Below are 21645 nucleotides of genomic sequence, written 5' to 3'. Positions count from 1 at the left end.
ATCATACACAGATCTCCTAAAAAATCATCTGTGGCCTGCAATCAAATCAAAGCGACGTGGATTGCTGTCAGCAGGTGTCCTTTTGCAACATGGCAATGCAAGGCCCCACACTGCCCGTACAACAGTTGCAACAATCACAGACCTGCATGTTGAGTGTCTTCCTCATCCACCATACTAGCCAGACCTTGCCCCAAGTGATTTCCATATGTTTGGACCACTCAAAGACGCAATGGGAGGAAAGAAGTTCCGTTCTGATGAAGAGGTATGCCACGCGGTGCACGAGTGGTTGTGCGGACTACCAAAAGAATATCTTTCTAAAGGCGTTTATGCACTTTGTAGGTGCTGGAGGACTTGCACTGAGTGTGGGGAGATTATGTTGAAAAGTGATCCAGCTTTGTACCATGTCTGCACAGTAAATCATATTTTAAAAAACATTTAAGGTTTTCATTTGACTCACCCTCATATTCAGACATTGAGAACCAGGACACGGTTGGTGGTTTTCCCATCATTAGTGCTACAATAACATCGGCGGTTGCTTCAGATCACGTACTTAGTCATGTCTTCTTTTTTATGGATTGACTGGGTCTCTGCTGTCATCGAGCGTCGCCAGGGCTGGCACCTGTCTGTTGTCTGCACTCCTGATGGGTTCATGTCCCATCACTTCAACCAGTTGTGGCTGTGCACAGCAGTAGCTGTTCCAGAGAGCCCACTTTCTCCCTCACTCTCACTGCCTGTTCTTGTGTTGCATATGGTCCGGTTCATGCTGCAGTGGAAGTCACTGGCTGGGGTCCCTGTCTCTGCCCTTACTCCTTGACTGCTGTTGCTGGAGCAGCCCCCGCTGCACCTGACCCCACAACCACCAGCATCTCCACTAGTTGGGTCCTGCACTGATGTTGTCCCCAATGCCTCCAGCACCAACCCCAGACCACAAAGACGATGTTGCTACGGAGAAGTTGATCTCCATCCTGTCCTATAGCCTCCCATGAGGGGGGGGGGGGGGGGGAGAGTACTGCAAACTGACCCCCTCATCACAGCAACCACCGTCATTGGGCTATGAAATGGAGATCATCGCCGTCATGGGTGTTTTCCATGATTAGCAATTTCAGCGCCTTGTGAGATCCGTTCTTGTTTTCCATGTTACCGATGGTTTTTTTTTTGCACATCTATTTCACAGGCCCGCTAATAGAGGTCACCCGGGTTTGCCCCCTGGCGCACTCTGGTAAGCTGCCAAAGAAACAGTATTCTCCAAGCAATCACAAACAAGTGCTCAGCCTATTCTTAACTTGTATTACTCTTGTCCATCCAATGTGTTCAGTGCTACTCGCAACATGTACTTCATTGTATATTACATTGGCTCTATAAAGTACTTTGTTCCATAAATCATGTTTCTTTGGGCTATAACAGACTCTCTGCACTCTTATTACAATGAAAACAATCAATTACTGATAAAATTATTTAACTGGATTGATAAAAAATCTACAGTGAAAACAATCAATTACTGATAAAATTATTTAATTGGATTGATAAAAAAATCTACTCACCAAGCGGCAGCAGAACCCACACATAAAATAAAATAATTACCCCACCAGCCTAGTTATAAAAGCAGATTTCCCAGGCCATCACATCCAATTCTGGTACTGCTGATTCCTCCACAAAACAGCTTTGGAGCATGCCTTTTGTGGCTCAGTATTATCCTAGTCTGGAATATGTTAATCAGCTACTTCGACAGGGCCATTACTTCGTAAAATCATGCCCTGAAATGAGATCAATTCTGTCTGAAATTTTGGCAACCACTCCTTGAATAGCTTTCCGTCGCCCTCCCAATCTCTGCAATATTCTTGTCAGACCCTATGTCCCTTCTGCACCTATCTTCCTACCCTACCCCTGTGACTGTCCCCATTGCAAGACTTGCCCTATGCATCCTCCTACCACCACCTGTAATAGCCCTGTAACTTGCAGAACATATACTATCAAAGGGAGAGCCACCAGCAAGATGACACATGTCATATACCAGCTATCATGTAAACACTGTTCATCCTTCTACATTGGCATGACTACCACCAAATTATCAGTTAGGATGAATAGGCATAGGCAGAGGGTATATACTAGCAACTCGCAACATCCTGTTGCAGAACATGCTCTACAACATGACATTCATGACCTCGGTGCCTGTTTCACCACATGAACCATCTGGATTCTTCCCCCAGACACCAGTTTCTCAGAACTCCGCAGGTGGGAACTGGCACTACAACATGTCCTTGGTTCTCGCCACCCACCTGACCTTAATTCATCTTCATTTCTTCCATCTCAGCATCTCTTCACTGAAACTACTCTTTGCTTCACTCCATTTTAGTTTTCTACATCTTTCATCATCTTTCCCATATATTTTTTACTGCCCCCTTCTCACCTCTGTTGCATACAATGCACTTAGCTTTTCACTCTTATTAACAGCATGATGTTTCAACAATAATCTCTGTCTGCATATTACCCTGTCTTCCACCTTTAAGCTCTCAGGTTTTCAAATCCCGTCCGATGCAGTCCCCAACAGTCAGTCTTTCCTTTTGATCTCATACGGTAAGTCTCTCCTGACCTGCAGTTCTAGGTGACTTTCCCGAAATCTACCCCTTTTTCCTAGACCTCTCCAGTCATTTTCCTTCACCCTTCTTCCTTCCCCTTCAACCCCTCTGCCTGAAGAAAAAGCCACTGGCTCCAAAACCTTGCCAATCACAACAGTCTCGTGTGTTTTGCCACCACTTGGTGAGTAGTTTATAAGTTACCAGCAAGATTTCTGGTATGTCAGTATGGCTCCTATCCCTACAATTTACAATATTCTTGCTCATTTTTGGTTTTCCTTTAAGCATTTTTTTCTAGTAATGTACTTAGATCTTATGCACTTTATAATCACATATAACTGTTTTATCTAAGTTCTATGACAGCCCATTTTCAAAGAAGGAGTTATTAACTCCCAAGAAAATTTTATTTATATTTTTCACTGTGGAAGTTCCTCCATTAGGTCTGATGACAATACTTGTATCATCATCACATGAATTATTTAAGATTCCAGATCTTTTGCACACAACAAAAAGAACAACAGACTCAACATTGATTCCTATTATACACCTGTAGTAAATGATCCTCATTCTGAAGGTACCATTCCATTGCATACATGCACTGGTTTTCTTAATATGACTCTCTGCATTCCTTTATTTAGATAGGGTGAAAACCAATTATCACCAAGATTTCAAGCAACATAATATTTTAGTTTCTCTGTAATATTGTGAACTGCCCAATTAAATGCTTTTAACAAGTACAGTAACACAAAATATCCATCGACAATATTTCGTCATGAGTCATAAAATGAATGGAACAGAAGGCAATACTGTTCACAAAACAATGCATAAGATCTGCATGATTACTTATTGTAATTATAAAGTCACTGGAAGTATAAAAAGTGTTTTTGAAGATAAGATTCAGACTTGTTCACCTGATCTAGCCATCTTGATTATCTAAGAGCAAAAATAATACTTTTCCTTGATCCAGGTATTTAGATACACCTAGTGAGCAACAAAACTGCAAAGCAAGCATAAGGAAAATTAAAACAGATATATAGTGACTGAAGACTTCATAGAAGAATGAGTTGGGTGAAGACACTGCTCAAAAATCAAATGGTGAACTATTCACCAGTTGAGAATGTGTCTCCAAAAAGACACCCACTTCTAATATGTTAAACACTATGAACTTCAAACTTAAAAATGAGTGAATATAATGGATCTTACTGGAAAGGATATCTGATGACTACAAACCAACACGCATGGACCTAGGAAACTCACACATGCCAATAACCACTGACAATTAAGACTAAGTTCTAGCAGGAAGTGAAAGTTAAAACATGCTGCCACTCACTAAAAAGTGACACAATTCTTCAAGTGAAACAGGAGATAACAAGAAGTTTTGCATATAATTTACCCGAGAGACTGAGGAGTTAATAACTGTAGCAAGTATTATCACACTGTAAAAATTTGCCCCAAAAAAACCAAGGCAAGTCATATCAGGCAAAGTTAAAATTAATGACTGACAAGTAGGATTGGTGAAGGTCTGGATCTGGGCCAGTGGCATGCCTACGTGATTTGGACAGCAATGTCGTCAGCATTCATCAGGTATGATGGGTAGGAAACATTGTGTGTCAGCCAATGAGAGAGCAGCAAAGAAATGATGTACTTTTAAAACTGTCATATTCTCACATCATTATATCACAAACTCTGAAATCTTAACACACTTGGAAGAAAGAGGCAAATAGTTCGACAACTAAGATTATTAATATGACTGTAGCTGTGCTACTAAGTCCCAATCTAACAATGACCTTACAATTTGACACACATTTAGAAGAAACAGTCAAATATATATTGATAAATTAACTTTTGTGAATAAAACTGTTACTTTCCAACAAAACCCAGGCCTCGGGTTCAGATACAGATCTGTCTATCACCACAGACAGATATTTTAGCTTTCACATACGTTGAGTTCAACATCCCATCGACTATAAGACTATTAAAGATGGGATACAAGCTCAAATTGAGAAAGGAAATTTACCATGATCTTTCAACAGAATGATTCCAGTATCTGCCTCAAGTGATTCTGGGAAACAAAAGAAAGCCTAAAGCTATATTGTCAGATGGATATGTGGTCCACATTCCTGATGAATGCAAGTCTAATGTCTCACCACTGTGTCACCTCATTCAGTTCCAGTTCTGGAAAGTGAACCAATTTCAGTTTATTGCGATAACAAAGGTGCAATCAATTTATGCAAAACAAGTGAATACATCATAATGGAATTTAAACTCTGTTCCTCTCGTAGTAAACAATAATAGTGAATTAAAAATCACTGAGGACACATGTTTGTGGAATAAAACAAAATTATGTTCTTGCAAGAAGCCAAACCCTTTGAACTCAAACCAAACACACTGATATCTATAAACCAAAAACACTCACATCTAACATAATTTTATTTCAGAAGAGATGGCTCAGCTGTATTGCAGATAATATATGGACACGAATTTTAGCAGAGGTGTTGTGAACAGGAATCACTGTAACTGTTAACTTACATGGACCAATGCATCTCTGGATGCAGGCTATGTAAAAAAAACAGAAATTTAAAGCAATATTTTTATAAAAAATCTAAATGATGTATCTTACTTTTTATACATTACACCAACTTAGTGGCCTAAATACTAGGCACAAACAAAAAATGAGGTCTGTAGAGCGACTCATTACTGAGCAGTAATTGTGAAATTGGTACCTGATCAACGACCAGATACACACCCTTGGGCCTTCAAAGGTGTGTTTGGTTAGAGTTACGACAGTGCTGTTTGGTACTTTTATTATTAAAACATGTAGGTATCCACGCACCAAAAATGACTAATTTCTGAGGTGGTCTTATCCCCCCACCCCCGTGATTACATGGAATGACCCCCAACTCAATGTTACATGGCACACAGCAGTGCTAACACAGGGCTGATCATGCCATAACAGGACCTCCAGAAAACTCAAACTTGTGTATGTAATTGCTAGTTCTATTACATACAGGTCACCCCTAATGCTTAATTCCATATAAGAGTTATACAGGGTTATTACAAATGATTGAAGCGATTTCACAGCTCTACAATAACTTTATTATTTGAGATATTTTCACAATGCTTTGCACACACATACAAAAACTCAAAAAGTTTTTTTAGGCACTCACAAATGTTCGATATGTGCCCCTTTAGTGATTCGGCAGACATCAAGCCGATAATCAAGTTCCTCCCACACTCGGCGCAGCATGTCCCCATCAATGAGTTCGAAAGCATCGTTGATGCGAGCTCGCAGTTCTGGCACGTTTCTTGGTAGAGGAGGTTTAAACACCGAATCTTTCACATAACCCCACAGAAAGAAATCACATGGGGTTAAGTCAGGAGAGCGTGGAGGCCATGACATGAATTGCTGATCATGATCTCCACCACGACCGATCCATCGGTTTTCCAATCTCCTGTTTAAGAAATGCCGAACATCATGATGGAAGTGTGGTGGAGCACCATCCTGTTGAAAGATGAAGTCGGCGCTGTCGGTCTCCAGCTGTGGCATGAGCCAATTTTCCGGCATGTCCAGAGACACGTGTCCTGTAACGTTTTTTTCGCAGAAGAAAAAGGGGTCGTAAACTTTAAACCGTGAGGTTGCACAAAACACTTTTGGTGAATTGCGAATTTGCTGCACGAATGCGTGAGGATTCTCTACTGCCCAAATTCGCACATTGTGTCTGTTCACTTCACCATTAAGAAAAAATGTTGCTTCATCACTGAAAACAAGTTTCGCACTGAACGCATCCTCTTCCATGAGCTGTTGCAACCATGCCGAAAATTGAAAGCGTTTGACTTTGTCATCGGGTGTCAGGGCTTGTAGCAATTGTAAACGGTAAGGCTTCTGCTTTAGCCTTTTCCATAAGATTTTCCAAACCGTCAGCTGTGGTACATTTAGCTCCCTGCTTGCTTTATTCGTCGACTTCCGCGGGCTACGCATGAAACTTGCCCGCACGCGTTCAACCGTTTCTTCGCTCAATGCAGACCGACCCGTTGATTTCCCCTTACAGAAGCATCCAGAAGCTTTAAACTGCGCATACCATCGCCGAATGGAGTTAGCACTTGGTGGATCTTTGTTGAACTTCGTCCTGAAGTGTCGTTGCACTGTTATGACTGACTGATGTGAGTGCATTTCAAGCACGACATACGCTTTCTCGGCTCCTGTCGCCATTTTGTCTCACTGCGCTCTCAAGCGCTCTGGCGGCAGAAACCTGAAGTGCGGCTTCAGCCGAACAAAACTTTATGAGTTTTTCTACGTATCTGTAGTGTGTCATGACCATATGTCAATGAATGGAGCTACAGTGAATTTATGAAATCGCATCAATCATTTGTAATAGCCCTGTACATTTCTTCTGTTGACAGATTCCACATCATAACCTTTATTGTGAATTTTATCTATGGAACAAGTAAGACATTTACAGAGGCAGATGTGAGCTCCGATCACAATTTATTTTTTATGAACTGCATAATAAGATGAAGAAATTGGAAAAAGAGTAGGAAATTAAGGAGAAGGAACCAGGATAAGCTGAAAGAATGATAAGTTTTTGAGGGTTTCAGAGGAAACTTTAGGCAATACTGACTAGAACAGGGGAAAGGAATACAGTAGGAGATGAATGGCTAGCTTTGAGAGATGAAATAGTGAAGGCTGCAGAAAATCAAATAGGTAAAAAGACAAGGCCTAACAGCGATCCTTGGCTGTCACATAAGATACACAATTTAACTGATAAAAGGCAAAGTAGAATACAAATGTCTAAAAGATGAGACTGACAGGAAGTGCAAAATAAGCAGAAATGGCTAGAGGACAAATGCAAGGATTCAGAAGAATGTTTCACTAGGGAAAGATAGATCCGTCTATAGGAAAGTTACAGCTAGGCCTTTGGAGAAAAGAGAAGCAGCTGTATGAATATCTAGAGCTCACATGGAAAACCAGTACTAAGTAAAGAAGGGAAAGCTGAAAGGTGGAAGAGAATACAGAGTGTCTATACAAGGGAGAGGAACTTGAGAGGTAGTATTATAGAAAGGGAAAAGGACATACACACATCACTAAGAGTTTTGCATCACCTCATTCCGAGACTTCCAGAACCTGTACAGAAAACTGGAATAGAGATCAACACAAACATCATTCCCAACCTTTTTATTTCTCATGAAAATGACACATTGCATGTTGTACCACCATACAGTGAGACCTTCAGGGGTGGTGGTCCAGATTGCTGTACACACTGGTACCTGTAATACCCAGTAGCACGTCCTCTTGCATTGATGCACGCCAGTATCTGTCGTATTATCCTATGCACAAGTTCATGAAGGCACTGTTGACCCTGACTGTCCCACTTCTCAAAGGCGATTCGACATAGATCCCTCAGAGTAGTTGGTGGGCCACATCGTCCATAAACAGTCCTTTTCAATCTATCCCAGGCATGTTCAATGGGGTTCATGTCTGGAGAACATGTTGGCCACTCTAGTCAAGCGATGTCGTTATCCTGAAGGAGGTCATTTACAAGATGTGCACGATGGGGACGTGAATTGTCGTCCATGAAGACAAATTCCTCGCCAATATGCTGCCGATATGGTTGCACTATCGGTCGGAGGATGGCATTCACATATCATACAGCTGTTATGGCACCTTCCATGACCACCAGCGGCGTCCTTCGGCCCCACATAATGCCACCCTAAAACAGCAGGGAACCTCCACCTTGCTGCACTCACCGGACAGTGTGCCTAAGGCATTCAGCCTGACCAGGTTGCCTCCAAACACATCTCCGACGATTGTCCGGCTGAAGGCATATGCGACATTCATCGTTGAAGAGAACCTAATGCCAATCCTGAGCAGTCCTTTTGGCATGTTGTTGGGCACATCTGTAATGCACTGCATGGTGTCATGTTTGCCAAGATGGACCTCGCTATGGATGTCGGGAGTGAAGTTGGGCACCATGCAGCCTATTGCACACAGTTTGAGTCATAACATGACGTCCTGTGGCTGCACAAAAAGCATTATTCAATATGGTGGCCTTGCTGCCAAGGTTCCTCCAACCCATAATCTGTAGGTAGCAGTCATCCACTGCAGTAGTAGCTCTTGGGTGGCCTGACCGGGGCATGTCATCGACAGTTCCTGTCTGTCTCTCTGTATCTCCTCCATGTCCAGACAACATTGCTTTGGTTCACTCCGAGACACCTGGACACTTCCCTGGTTGAGAGCCCTTTCTAGCACAAAGTAACAATGCGGACATGACCGAACCGCGGTACTGACCATCTAGGCATGGCTGAACAACAGATGACACGAGCCGTGTACCTCCTTTCTGGTGAAATGACTGGAACTGATCGGCTGTCGGACCCCCTCTGTCTAATAGGTGCATGGTTGTTTAATCCATGGGGTGGGTTTAGTGATGTCTTTGAACAGTGAAAGGTACTGTTACAGTGATACAATATCCACAGTCAACGTCTATCTTCACGTGTTCTGGGAACTGGGATGATGCAAAACATTTTCTTGTGTGTGTAGATGAAGATGAGATGGGAGATATGATAGTCCAAAAAGATTTTTCACAGAATACTGAAAGACCTAAGTTGAAACAAGGCCCATGGAGCAGACGACATTACACGTGAACTACTGACAGCCTTGGGAGAACCAGCCATGACAAAACTATTTCATCTGATGTGCAAGACATATCAAACAAGTGAAATACCCTGATTTCAAGAAGAATGTAATAATTCCAACTCCAAAGAAAGCAAGTGCTGATAGATGTGATATCACTGAAGTATCAGATTAAAAATGATGGTTGCAAAATACTAACATGAATTCTTTACAGACGAATTGCAAATCTGGTAGAAGTCAACCTCAGCGAAGATCAGTTTGGATTCTAGAGAAATGTAGGAACATGTGAGGCAATACTGAACCTATAACTTCTCTTAGAGGATAGGTTAAGGAAAAGCAAACCTCAGTTTATGGTATTTACAGACTTAGAGGAAGCTTTTGACAAGTTAACTGGAATACACTCCTCCTAATTCTAGCAGGGGTAAAACACACGGAGAAAAAGGCTATTTATAACTTGTATAGACACCATACCAGAGAATGGAAGTTGCTACTCACCATATAGCGGAGATGCTGAGTTGCGACAGGCACAACAAAAATACTCACACAATTATAGCTTTTGGCCATTAAGGCCTTTGTTAGCAGTATACACACACACACACACACACACACACACACACACACACACACACACACACACATATATGAAAACGCAACTTGAACACACGTCTGCAGTCTCAAAGAACTGAAACCACACTGCGAGGAGCAGCACCAGTGCATGGTGGGAGTGGTGACCGCATTGTCAACTATAAAATTCCTAAGTTTCAGCAACTATTGCAAGACGCCTTCTTGGGAGAGCCAGTCCTGACAAAACTCTACCATCTGGTGAGCAAGATGTACGAGACAGGCGAAATACCCTCAGACTTCAAGAAGAATATAATAATTCCAATCCCAAAGAAAGTAGGTGTTGACAGATGTGAAAATTACCGAACAATCAGTTTGATAAGCCACAGCTGCAAAATACTAACGCGAATTCTTTACAGACAAAGCCAACCTTGGGGAAGATCAGTTTGGATTCCGTAGAAATATTGGAACACGTGAGGCAATACTGACCTTATGACTTATCTTAGAAGAAAGATTAAGGAAAGGCAAACCTACGTTTCTAGCATTTGTAGACTTAGAGAAAGCTTTTGACAATGTTGACTGGAATACTCTCTTTCAAATTCTAAAGGTGGCAGGGGTAAAATACAGGGAGCGAAAGGCTATTTACAAATTGTACAGAAACCAGATGGCAGTTATAAGAGTTGAGGGACATGAAAGGGAAGCAGCGGTTGGGAAGGGAGTGAGACAGGATTGTAGCCTATCCCCGATGTTATTCAATCTGTATATTGAGCAAGCAGTAAAGGAAACAAAAGAAAAATTCGGAGTAGGTATTAAAATCCATGGAGAAGAAATAAAAACTTTGAGGTTCGCTGATGACATTGTAATTCTGTCAGAGAGAGCAAAGGACTTGGAAGAGCTGTTGAATGGAATGGACAGTGTCTTGAAAGGAGGATATAAGATGAACATCAACAAAAGCAAAACAAGGATAATGGAATGTAGTCGAATTAAGTCGGGTGATGCTGAGGGAATTAGATTAGGAAATGAGACTTTTAAAGTAGTAAAGGAGTTTTGCTATTTGGGGAGCAAAATAACTGATGATGGTCAAAGTAGAGAGGATATAAAATGTAGACTGGCAATGGCAAGAAAAGCGTTTCTGAAGAAGAGAAATTTGTTAACATCGAGTATAGATTTAAGTGTCAGGAAGTCGTTTCTGAAAGTATTTGTATGGAGTGTAGCCATGTATGGAAGTGATTCATGGACGATAAATAGTTTGGACAAGAAGAGGATAGAAGCTTTCGAAATGTGGTGCTACAGAAGAATGCTGAAGATTAGATGGGTAGATTACATAACTAATGAGGAGGTATTGAACAGAATTGGGGAGAAGAGGAGTTTGTGGCACAACTTAAAAAGAAGAAGGGACCGGTTGGTAGGACATGTTCTGAGGCATCAAGGGATCACAAATCTAGCATTGGAGGGCAGTGTGGAGGGTAAAAATTATAGAGGGAGACCAAGAGATGAATACACTAAGCAGATTCAGAAGGACGTAGGTTGCAGTAAGTACTGGGAGATGAAGAAGCTTGCACAGGATAGAGTAGCATGGAGAGCTCATCAAACCAGTCTCAGGACTGAAGATCACAACAACAACAACGTCTTCAGGGTGTTTGCTAACTGCTGAATGGGCACTAGTTTGATTACTTATATACTAAGGAGGACTGGTGTCATTGGATAAGAGGGTGAGGAGAAAGGGTATTAGATGTTCTTTTATTGGTCTTTGCATTACGTGATGCCATTGGCGGAAATAGGTGTTTTCCATTGAAGTTTCCTTTATTGCTTGCATGTAGGAAAATGAGTGGCTAATGCAGCTTAGCACTGTTTACTAACTGCCCAGTATCGACTAGGGCATGTCAACACACTGTGTACCCACACCACTGTGGCCTACTGCACACCTGTTGCTCTGCGAGAGCTGCTGTTCTGCAAAGATGTCACTGCTGACAGCCAAGATACTGGGAGTCGGTACCCGTCTTCTCTATTCATGTTGTCGGGTTGCTTGACTATTTCTATAGCTTCTCTGATCTCCCTCCTCAAGCTAAACAGCTGTTTTGCCAGTACACAGGTGTCTTCAGATTCAATCTTCATCCTGCACTGTTCCTGGTGTTCTGTCACCATTGATTTGTTGTATTGTTTGATACGGATATATCTCACGTTCAGATAACCTTGTGCTTATCGGAGGTCCAGTCTCACCTACATACAGCAGTCCACGTTCACACCTGATTTCATAAACTCCGGCAGCATGGAACTTGTCAATCGTATTTTTCATCGAACCGAGAACCTCTTTTACTTTGTTGTTGCTACAAAAAATTGCCTTAATACTTGCTCAACGGAGAATTTTGCACAGACGTTCAGTCATCCCTTGCACGTATGATAGCAGGACAGTGTTCCATGCTTTGTTCTGCATTTCCCTATTGCCCTCCTCCTCTGGCACCATAGTTTTTTGTATGATCCTCATGTCTTAGCCATTAGCTCCATAAATAGGCCTGAGGTTCTGTAGCTCAGCGTTGAGATTGTGTTCACTGCTGATCCTGTAGACTCTCTTAAAGTTTGCAGAGCCGATTTCTTTTGTGTAGGATGGTGGTGGGAGGATGCATGCAGGTACCTGTCCGTGTTGGTGGTCTTTCTACAAACTCTGTGTCCAAGCTTCCCATCAGCCTTACGATAAACTTACACGTTGAAAAAATGCAATAACCCGTTCTTTTTATCTCCATGGTGTAGTGAATTCTGCTGTGCTGCTGATTGAGATGTTGGTGGAAATTCCGAAGCTCTTCTTCTCCGTGTGTCCAGATGACGAAGGTGTCGTCAACATATCATTGCCAGCATTCTGGGCATAATGGGAGCGGACTGCAGTGCTGTTTATTCAAGTGCTTGCATAAAAATGTCCAATGCAACAGACGATAAAGGGGAACCCATAGCTACACCATCCGTTTGCTCATAAAAATCCCCTTTCCACCTGAAATTGGTGCTTGTCAAACAGTGGTGCACTAGGTCGCAGATATCAGGTGCCATGCATTCCTCTCAAATGTTCACGGGTACATTCGTGAATAAAGACTTCACGTCGAAACTGACCATCAGATCCCTACCCGAGACATGCTTTTCTTTCAAAAGTGCTACAACCTAATACCATTCCTCCTCACCCTCATATACAATGACAGCACTCCTCCATAGTATATGAGTAATCAGACTAGTGCCCATTCAGCAATTAGCAATACACCTTGAGGAAGGCACCTTGCAATAGTCATCGAAATGTCAGAATTTTATAGTTGACAATGTGATCCCAAACCCACAAGAATTTTATTGATACTGAGTTCTACCATTTACAAAGTCTTTGAGCCACTCAACGTCGCACAGAGATTGGCAGCTTGCTCTAAATGTTCAGAAATGTAAAATTTTGCACTTTAGAAAACAAAACAAAAAACATAGTGTCCTATGAGTATAATGTCAATGACTCACTGTTGGAATCAACCAACTCATACTCTGTGAACTTATTCCATGTGTTTGTAACTGTGTTAACGGCCTGCAATGGTACATTTTATCAAGTGCTTTCTGGAAATCTAGAAATATGGAATCTCCGTGTTGCTCATTCTACCTCGTATCACTTTGCAATGTAATGCCCAGATATTTAAACAACTTGACTGTCTAGCTGGACACTAGTAATACTGTATCCGAACATTACATGTTTGTTCTTTCTACTCATCCACTGATTTCCGGCTCAGTTACCCCCTCTTTTAACTATAATCTATCATTGTTCCCTCAAACAAAAAACTGTGCCCAGTTCTTGAAAAAAGGCACGTCATACACGTCTACAAGAAGGATAGTAGAATTGATCCACAAAACTACCACACAGTATCCTTGACAATGATTTATTGAAGAATCACAGAACGTATTCCAAGTTGAAACATAATGAGGTATCCTGAACAGTATGACCCCCCCTCAATACCAACCAGCACGAATTTCGAAAACATTGATCACGTGAAACCTGACTTGCACTTTTCTCACATGACATACTGAAAGCTTTGAATCAAGGCAAACAGATAGATGCAGTATTTCTTGATTTATGAAAAGTATTTGACTCAGTACCGCACATACACTTATAGTCAGAAGTATGATCATATGGAGTATCAAGTGAAATTTGTGACTGGATTGAGGGATTTTTGGTAGGGTGGACACAGCCTGTTATCTTGGATGGAGAGTAATCGTCAGATGTAGAAATAACTTTGGGTGTATGCCAGGGAAGAGTGTTGGGAACCTTGCTGTTCATGTTGTATATTTATGACTTTGAAGACAATATTAATAGTAACACTATGTTTTTGCAGATGATGCAGTTATCTACAATGAAATATTATCTGAGAGAAACTGCAGAAATATTCAGTCAGATCTGATAAGATTTAGTCGTGCAGAGATTGGCAACTTCTTCTGAATGTTCAGAAATGTAAAACTTTGCACTTCACAAAACGAAAAAATTTAGTATCCTATGATTATAATATCAATGAATTACTGTTGGAATCAACCAAATCATACAAATAACTGGGTGCAACACATTATAGGGGTATGAAACGGAATTATCACTTAAGTTCAGTCATGGGTAAAGCAGGTGGTAGACTTTGGTTTATTGATAGAATACTGGGTAAGTGCAATCAGTCTACAAAATAGATTGCTTACAAATCACTCACGTGACTGGTTCTAGAATATGGCTCAAGTATGCGGGACCCATATCAGATAGGAGTAACAGGGTATGTTGAACATATGCACAGAAGGGCAGCACAAATGGTCAGAGGTTTGTTTAATTGGTGGGAGAGTGTCACAAAGATAGTGAAGGAACTGAACTGGCAGGCCCTTGAAGACAGACACAAACTATTCGAAGAAAGCCTATTAACAAGGTTTCAAGAACCAGCTGTAAGTGATTTATACTACAACCCCCTACATATCATAGGCTACATACAGGGGTCGTGAGGATAATATTAGAATACTTACTGCAGGCATAGCGCCATTCAAACATTCTTCCCGCATCCGTATGTGAATGGAAGAGGCAGGAAATCTAAAAACCAGTACAATGGGACATACCCTCTGCCATGCACCTCATGGTGGTTTGCAGAGTACAGATGTAGATGTAGCACAATAAGAACAACTAATTTAGAGCAAAAAAATTTCATGCAGACATCCCAGCACAATGGTTCCTGAGAAAGACAAACATATGACAACTGGAATCAGAACAGAGAGTAAACCAGTGCCACAATAGAGCTAGAAGGAATGACAGAAAAAGCGGGGACAATTGTGGAGTAGCCAGTTTCATTACTGCCGCTTTGTTGCGGATACAAATTCATACAGGCTAATATTTTACGTTTAATACTTTCAGATAAAAACCTTTCTCACTTTAACAAAGCTGGTTGATGTCTGTAGCAGACGGAAGAGCAACAAAACGCAGAAAATAGCCACAAATCAGAGAGACCAAAGGCTTTGTAATCCTCTCTCTGTGAATAATGCATTGACACTGATACGTTTTTACTTTCTCTAAATTTAATACACTGATGACAACTTTTACATGTGTTTTTAACAGTCAAGAAGAGAAACTGAATACGATAATTAACGGTAAATGAATACCGTTAGTAGATCTGTATCACAGTATTTGTCTGCAGTAATATTGTAGTTCGACGAATTTTATAAGTACAATGAAGACGTTACAAGCTGACGGACTGAGACGTTCGTGGTCCATTCCTACTGAGAAAGCGGGCATACTGGACGTAAAGAGGGCGATTTGATAAAAAAAGAATAAAAATATATGGCACGACAATGAAATAGTGCACTTAAACAGAAAATGCAATTTCCTGACTGTGTCATTCTAATAAAATTTGCTATCGATGGGCCTTGTCTGAAAATGTATATTACGTGTAGTTCACAAATATAGGAAAAAAGTTGCAACATTTTGAAAATGTATACACATGAATAGCGTTATCTTTTCAAGCCTCGTCCTTGAAAAGATTCTGGTTTGACTTAGAAGCTAAAAATAAACTGATAACAGAATGACGATCTTCCTGCAGCAACACGTCTGTTAAAAAGTTATACAAAGCAGCCAACAACTATGAGCTGAACCATTATGATTGCCGTCAGTGTAATGACCCTGCCTTCATTTATAATGCAGCTAAATTCACGCTGTATTGTTTAATACGTGAAACTTTCGACAACGTGTTAACCACGTTTTCTACCTAGAGCTAAAGTTGTCGTGTTTACTCACAACAATTTTTAGCATATCCGTGAAACAATATAAATCCTGTATCTTCGTCAATGTGACAGTAAAATGAGTATTATTTAACACGGTTTAACTATATCAGTTTTAGCTAAACAAAACAATCTATTTCACCACTGAAATGGTTATCCAACTCATTCGCCCGCGAACTTACGAACTATAAACTCAACACGACAAGAACATGCTCATTATTTATGCTGGAGTATGCTGAACGCATACAGTATCGCATCAGATATTATCGTAAGGGGCTCTTGGTGAAATATTTTAGTGTTTACAGGCTGAAAATAATATGACAATACAATAAATTTCGACCTTATCATTACTTGCTTTACTGTACTATCTCGCAGTACATTGTTTACAAATTTTAATAAAACAAGCGTATGGTTACTGAGTTAAATGCCCAAGAAAAGGGGCGTTGACTTGTCACCTACTTTCACAGTAAGCCTTCACTTACCTTAAGCATTACACAAACACCTGCATACTGACGTCTTCGTATTAATATAAAAAGTATTTGTCAAAATTTCTGAATTGGAAGGGAACGTACTCTGCTGTCGTCCCTAACACGGCTTGTTCAGCTATCCTTCACCCGCATGATTATTCAATAAAGCTCTACTATCTCCTATTTTCTCATTGCAAATGCGTCATATCGGATTTTCTTAACCTCCTATCGCCTAAAAAACTCAACGCATTGCTTTCCGCAGCTGTGACTTCGCCATAGATAATTATCAGCTGATCCATTCGTTGGTATCAGTATCAGGGTTAACAGTTGAAGTTTACGTTTCGTACTTTCGTTTATTTGTCTCTGTCGGAGAGTGTACTCTATTTAGCACATGCAATTAAAGATACATATCCTCCTTGATATCCGCGAAAGATCTTGCCAAAAATTCTTTGCGTGTGACGTATAGCACTGAGTTCTAGTGAGCTAAGTGCGTTTGCAAACAATGTATGTGTTCATTATTGAAGATTTACATCTCTTTAGATATTTATTCAAATTATAATTTTATTTCCTCCGTTGACATACCATTTACGCTTTTCTAATATATTGTACTCAAAGTAACATATCTGATTGTTTTAGCACGAGAAAGATTGATTGAGAACTGGAAGAACGGAAAGGGAAACATGCAGAAGGTCGACAGCAAGTTACAGGAGAAAATTGACGAATGGCTTGAATGGGACAAGGTAAACACTCGTTTTTATAAATGTCAGATTCCATAAAGAATAAATAAAAATTAAATGTATCTTCATATTTTTGATGATAGAATGAAGGCACTACCCAGGAGATCAAGTCACTCTGTGCATCTGGTAATTATGAAAAGTTGTCAGATATTTTATTAAATCGCCTTGAATTTGGAACAGCCGGCTTGCGAGGACGAATGGGTGCCGGTTATGCTCAAATGAATGATTTAGTCATTATACAGACGACACAAGGATTTACATCTTATTTGGAAGAGGTAACAAAACAGTCACCTGCTGCAATGAATAGTGTTGTTATTGGATATGATAGTCGCCACAACAGCAAGAGGTTAGTTATATCTTTAGGACTATTACAGAGCCTTAATTAGTAATGTGTGGATAAATTTAGGAATAGATCAAATTAAGAGTTTACTGCATACATTAGAATAGAAAAATAATGGTGGTCGTGGTGATGGTGACTTTTGAGTGTGATGATGCGTGTTCTGCCAATTAGACATCTCCATCACTGCAAGTTCAGAATTCTCGAATCCTGTTTTTTGTACCATCCATTTTGTAGTTGTGTGTGATGCATTTTTCTAGATATCATCAATTATGTTTTTCTTCTTCCACTAGTCATCTTCCCTATCACTATTCTCTCTAGTGCATCCTTAATTATGCGGTTCCTTCTCAGTGTGTGTCTTTTACCTCATTTATTATGTGTAACAACACAGCATTATTCCTATTTTATCTGATCACCTCTTCCTTTCTTCTCCTGATTCTCATCTCAAAAGCCTGTAAGTATTTCTCTTGTCTCCATCACCATGTCCCTTTTTTGGTACCATACAGGGCAACACTTCATTACTCTTTTCTATAAATGTTTATTCAATGGACCGAGCAAATACGACTCTTCCTGTACAACATTTCTTCTGCAAAATGTGCCCTGGTTTTTATTTCTTGATTAGGACTGTGTATTATGTTATTGGTTATTTTGCAGCCTGGGTACCTACAGTTATCAACTTTTTCTAACTCGGCACAGATTCTCACTTTTATCTTCCTTGACTGCCGTTAAAAATCACCACCTTAGTCTTCTCCACATTTATCTTAATTCCCTATTGCTTACAGTTGGTGTTAAGTTCTTTTGACGTATTGTTATTACCTTTGCCACTTCATCAAGAAATCCTATACTTTTGATTATCCTTTCTCCTATTGCAAACATATTTTTTTTTAAACCAGTTTTTAACTAAATCATCTAAATTGGTGTTAAACAGAGTAGATGAAAGACAACAGCAATGTCTAACCTTCTTCTCAATTTTAAATCCTTCCGTTGTCTCATATTCTTACTTTATTCATTATATTCTATATAAACTACTTATTTGACTGCTCTCTTTCAAGTTAATTCCGATCTTCAAGACATCTAAAGTTTAATCCACTAAACTCAATTGAAGACTTCTTCCAAGTCAGCAAAAATTACACAAACTTCCCTACTGTACCTGTTTCGAGGTATCTTTCCCCATTTATTCGTAACAGTCCAACAGCAGCTCTTGTGCCTTTGCCCCCTTCTGAAGCCAAACTATTCTTCATCTAAATAAGAGAAATATAATAATAAAACATGTGCCAGTAATAAACAGCATTTTGTCATTGATGGAAAGTGATTTACGTGTATTACATTATTTTCTTTTTATTTGTTATTGACCCAATTGCAAGACATGCTTTTAATAATGACTAGGTTTGCCTATATGTTAGTTATCTTTAGTAACAAGTTTTTCACTGCACTTGGTGAACTGTGAGTACTAGACATATGTAGACATGACAACTTGTGGAATGGAGACTGTTGACTATGTGTTGCCCACAATGTATTGTTCCTGAATGTTGCCAGTGTGCAGCTAAAAACAATCAAAATTAGAAGCATTCTCTATGTTATGTGTAGAACAAATAATAGTTACTGTGTGAAACATAAGATTAGTCTGTAGCTTGATAACTAAGAAAAATAGGCATTTAATATTATGATTTAATCATTTGAAAGTGGTAATCCTAACTGCTTAAATTAATAGTAGTACATGTAGACATAATGTAACAAGACTATCTGGTTTAGATATATACACATTATCCATTCCTCTCTGTGATATCAGTCTCAAATAAGTTAATAACTGCATATAGGGTTTGCAGTTTAAGAGCAGTGAGAGTTTTTCTGGTGATAAGGATTGTACACTTCAGAAGGCAACATACTGAACATTTTCAGTACCTCTACTGAAAACACATTACATGTTGTGGATAATCAACAACTCAGTATGTTTGATATTTTTATTTTTATGATTATTATAAATGTTGACTTCGTGCCACATAGATTTATTGGTTTTTTGTTACATGCTTGTGGCAGCTGAAGGCATATTTATTTAGGACCGTTGTTACTAGGTTACCCTGTGGTTGCTTACTGTTTGTCATCCTATAATGGCTGGGTTAATCAGTTCATAAGGTCATCTGTAAGCAGGAGAAGCAGCACTCAACATTTATTTCCACAGGAAACTTGGTTCAAATCTGTGAAACAAAAGTGATGTTATAAACATTAGAACGGATAAGTTTGTCATAAGTTGAGGTAGGCAAGTTTTGAGAAAAAGTTTGACCATCCAACTCCTTGCAACAGGTCAGCAGCAGCAGATACATGCAATGTCAAAATGGTGAACTCGAAACAGTCTGAAAAATTGTACATTTGTCACATTGTGGTACACAGAGTTCGCTGTAGAACACTGGCATAGGCAACACTAAGTGACTTATGGCATGCGGTGGCTGGTCTTTTTGCCAGTCCAGTTGGCCAGCTCACATTATACATTGCCAGACAGTTTCACTTTGTCCTCATCAGACGTGGCTGCTGTTAACATAGATTATAATGTTAATGGCTGTTGTGATGACATATTTTGGTGAATATTTTCACGGTTTGATTGAGAGTTGGCAAAGCTAGTGAATGTGAAATCAAAAATACCTGGTTGTGGTGACAGACTTATCTGTCGCATTGGCTGTGTGAAAAATCTGCCTCTTATATCACATTGTATTTGCCATGTTCTTTACGACATTTCTTACATTTCCTGCGTCACTAGTCAAAGTCAGTGACTATTACTGAATATTTCTCTTTATCCATTTATTGTTAGCTTATTTGCATAAAACATATTGTGTGTACTGGGGACAAGTGTGTTTGCATTGTTGTAATCCTAATGTCAGTATTGAGATTTCCAGAAAATGAAATATCTCTCTCTCTCTCTCTCTCTCTCTCTCTCTCTCTCTCTCTCTCTCTCTCTCTGTATGGCTCTATGGGGATTTGTATTTTATACTATCTTTGTAAACACTTCCATATTAAGAACAAAAAGGAAACGTGTTTTTTAGTATTCTGCATTATTTTGTCACCAACTAGTTTGTACTTTAGGCTATTAGCAAGTTGCAAAACATTGTAGTGAAAAAAATAAAATGTTGCTGCAGAATGTGAAGGAAGAGTATCATTTTCATTATCTCTATAATATTCTGTCAAGCGCCAAAGAACTCCTTTAACATAATTGTTTTTAGAGGTATGCTATACTGACACCACAAACAACCTTTGACCTGTTACCTGCAACAGGTGCCTCAAACATGCTTTCGGTGCAGAAATTATTTATGCCTATAGACCATTATGTTTTAAAATCATGACCGACATATTTTGAGAACCTCCATAATTGTTTGCAAATTGGTACTAAGTTATAGTCTAATGCTACAAGAGTTAATTGACTGTCATTGAATCAATGTTCATTGACAACTTCAGTATCTATTATCTTTCAATCATCTTATATCGATGCGTAGAAATATTTCAAGATGGGGGAGACCTGAATTTTGAGAGTGGCGCTGACTTTGTATTTGTTCATAAGGTATAAATTTTCCACATTGTGATGACTTGTTTGAGTTGATTACTAAGATCATGATCACGTCTTCACAGCTGTCAGTAATGAATTCATTACTTAGTATCAGCCATAAAAATCATTGATTATTTTTAGCACTCTGTTGGTCTAATTGAAGCGCTAACAGCAGCGACTTTTTGCGTGAGGTTCCACCTTCAATGCTTAGTGGGAGAGTGGGAAACGTGGTAAGCAGAGGCTATAGAGAATGAGCATGAACACTGGAGAATGAGTCTTTTTTGAGCTTTTATCCTTATGCTGCCTAGAGTTGTGCACCATGTTTGACCTTTTTTTTCCGTTGAGGTTAACAAAACTGCAGAAAGTAAAACAGTGAACTAGTGAACTGTTAGGCTTTCACATTGATTTTAGATAACATGTTTTGGAGATATGTCAGCAATACATTATAAATTATCAGCTAATAAAACAGTCAAAATTGCAGTAATTATTTATTTAAAAATAATGGCCTTTTCAGCCTTTATGCTGGCTGTCATCAGATCTAAGACACTGCTCAGCAGTAAACAA

At 39.7% G+C, this 21645-nt stretch overlaps 2 protein-coding genes across 12 annotated transcripts in view; one reads left to right on the top strand and one right to left on the bottom strand.

Annotated features, from left to right (window-relative positions):
* Positions 1–16843, bottom strand: part of LOC124802891 (START domain-containing protein 10-like) — a 137881-nt gene extending 121038 nt beyond the window's left edge. Inside the window, exons 1-2 of one of the 9 annotated variants that reach the window (XM_047263951.1) lie at positions 15166–15364; positions 14767–14969 (exon numbers count right to left, since the gene is read on the bottom strand). In XM_047263951.1, the coding sequence (XP_047119907.1) occupies positions 14767–14802 (36 nt within the window). In that variant the 5' untranslated portion in view covers positions 14803–14969; positions 15166–15364. Of the gene's footprint in view, positions 1–457; positions 677–14766; positions 14970–15165; positions 15365–15393; positions 15751–16024; positions 16169–16490 lie in introns of those variants that run through there. The other 8 variants (XM_047263942.1, XM_047263945.1, XM_047263943.1 and 5 more) reach the window with 8 other exon arrangements.
* The window catches only part of LOC124802890 (phosphoglucomutase-2), a 144674-nt gene continuing 139089 nt past the window's right edge, over positions 16061–21645 (top strand). Inside the window, exons 1-3 of one of the 3 annotated variants that reach the window (XM_047263939.1) lie at positions 16061–16276; positions 17112–17215; positions 17296–17558. In XM_047263939.1, the coding sequence (XP_047119895.1) occupies positions 16231–16276; positions 17112–17215; positions 17296–17558 (413 nt within the window). In that variant the 5' untranslated portion in view covers positions 16061–16230. Of the gene's footprint in view, positions 16277–16738; positions 16980–17111; positions 17216–17295; positions 17559–21645 lie in introns of those variants that run through there. The other 2 variants (XM_047263940.1, XM_047263941.1) reach the window with 2 other exon arrangements.

The sequence above is a fragment of the Schistocerca piceifrons genome, chromosome 6, assembly GCF_021461385.2.
Source record: "Schistocerca piceifrons isolate TAMUIC-IGC-003096 chromosome 6, iqSchPice1.1, whole genome shotgun sequence".
NCBI classification, from domain to species: Eukaryota; Metazoa; Arthropoda; class Insecta; order Orthoptera; family Acrididae; genus Schistocerca; species Schistocerca piceifrons.
This window is presented reverse-complemented; position numbering and strand designations above follow the sequence as displayed.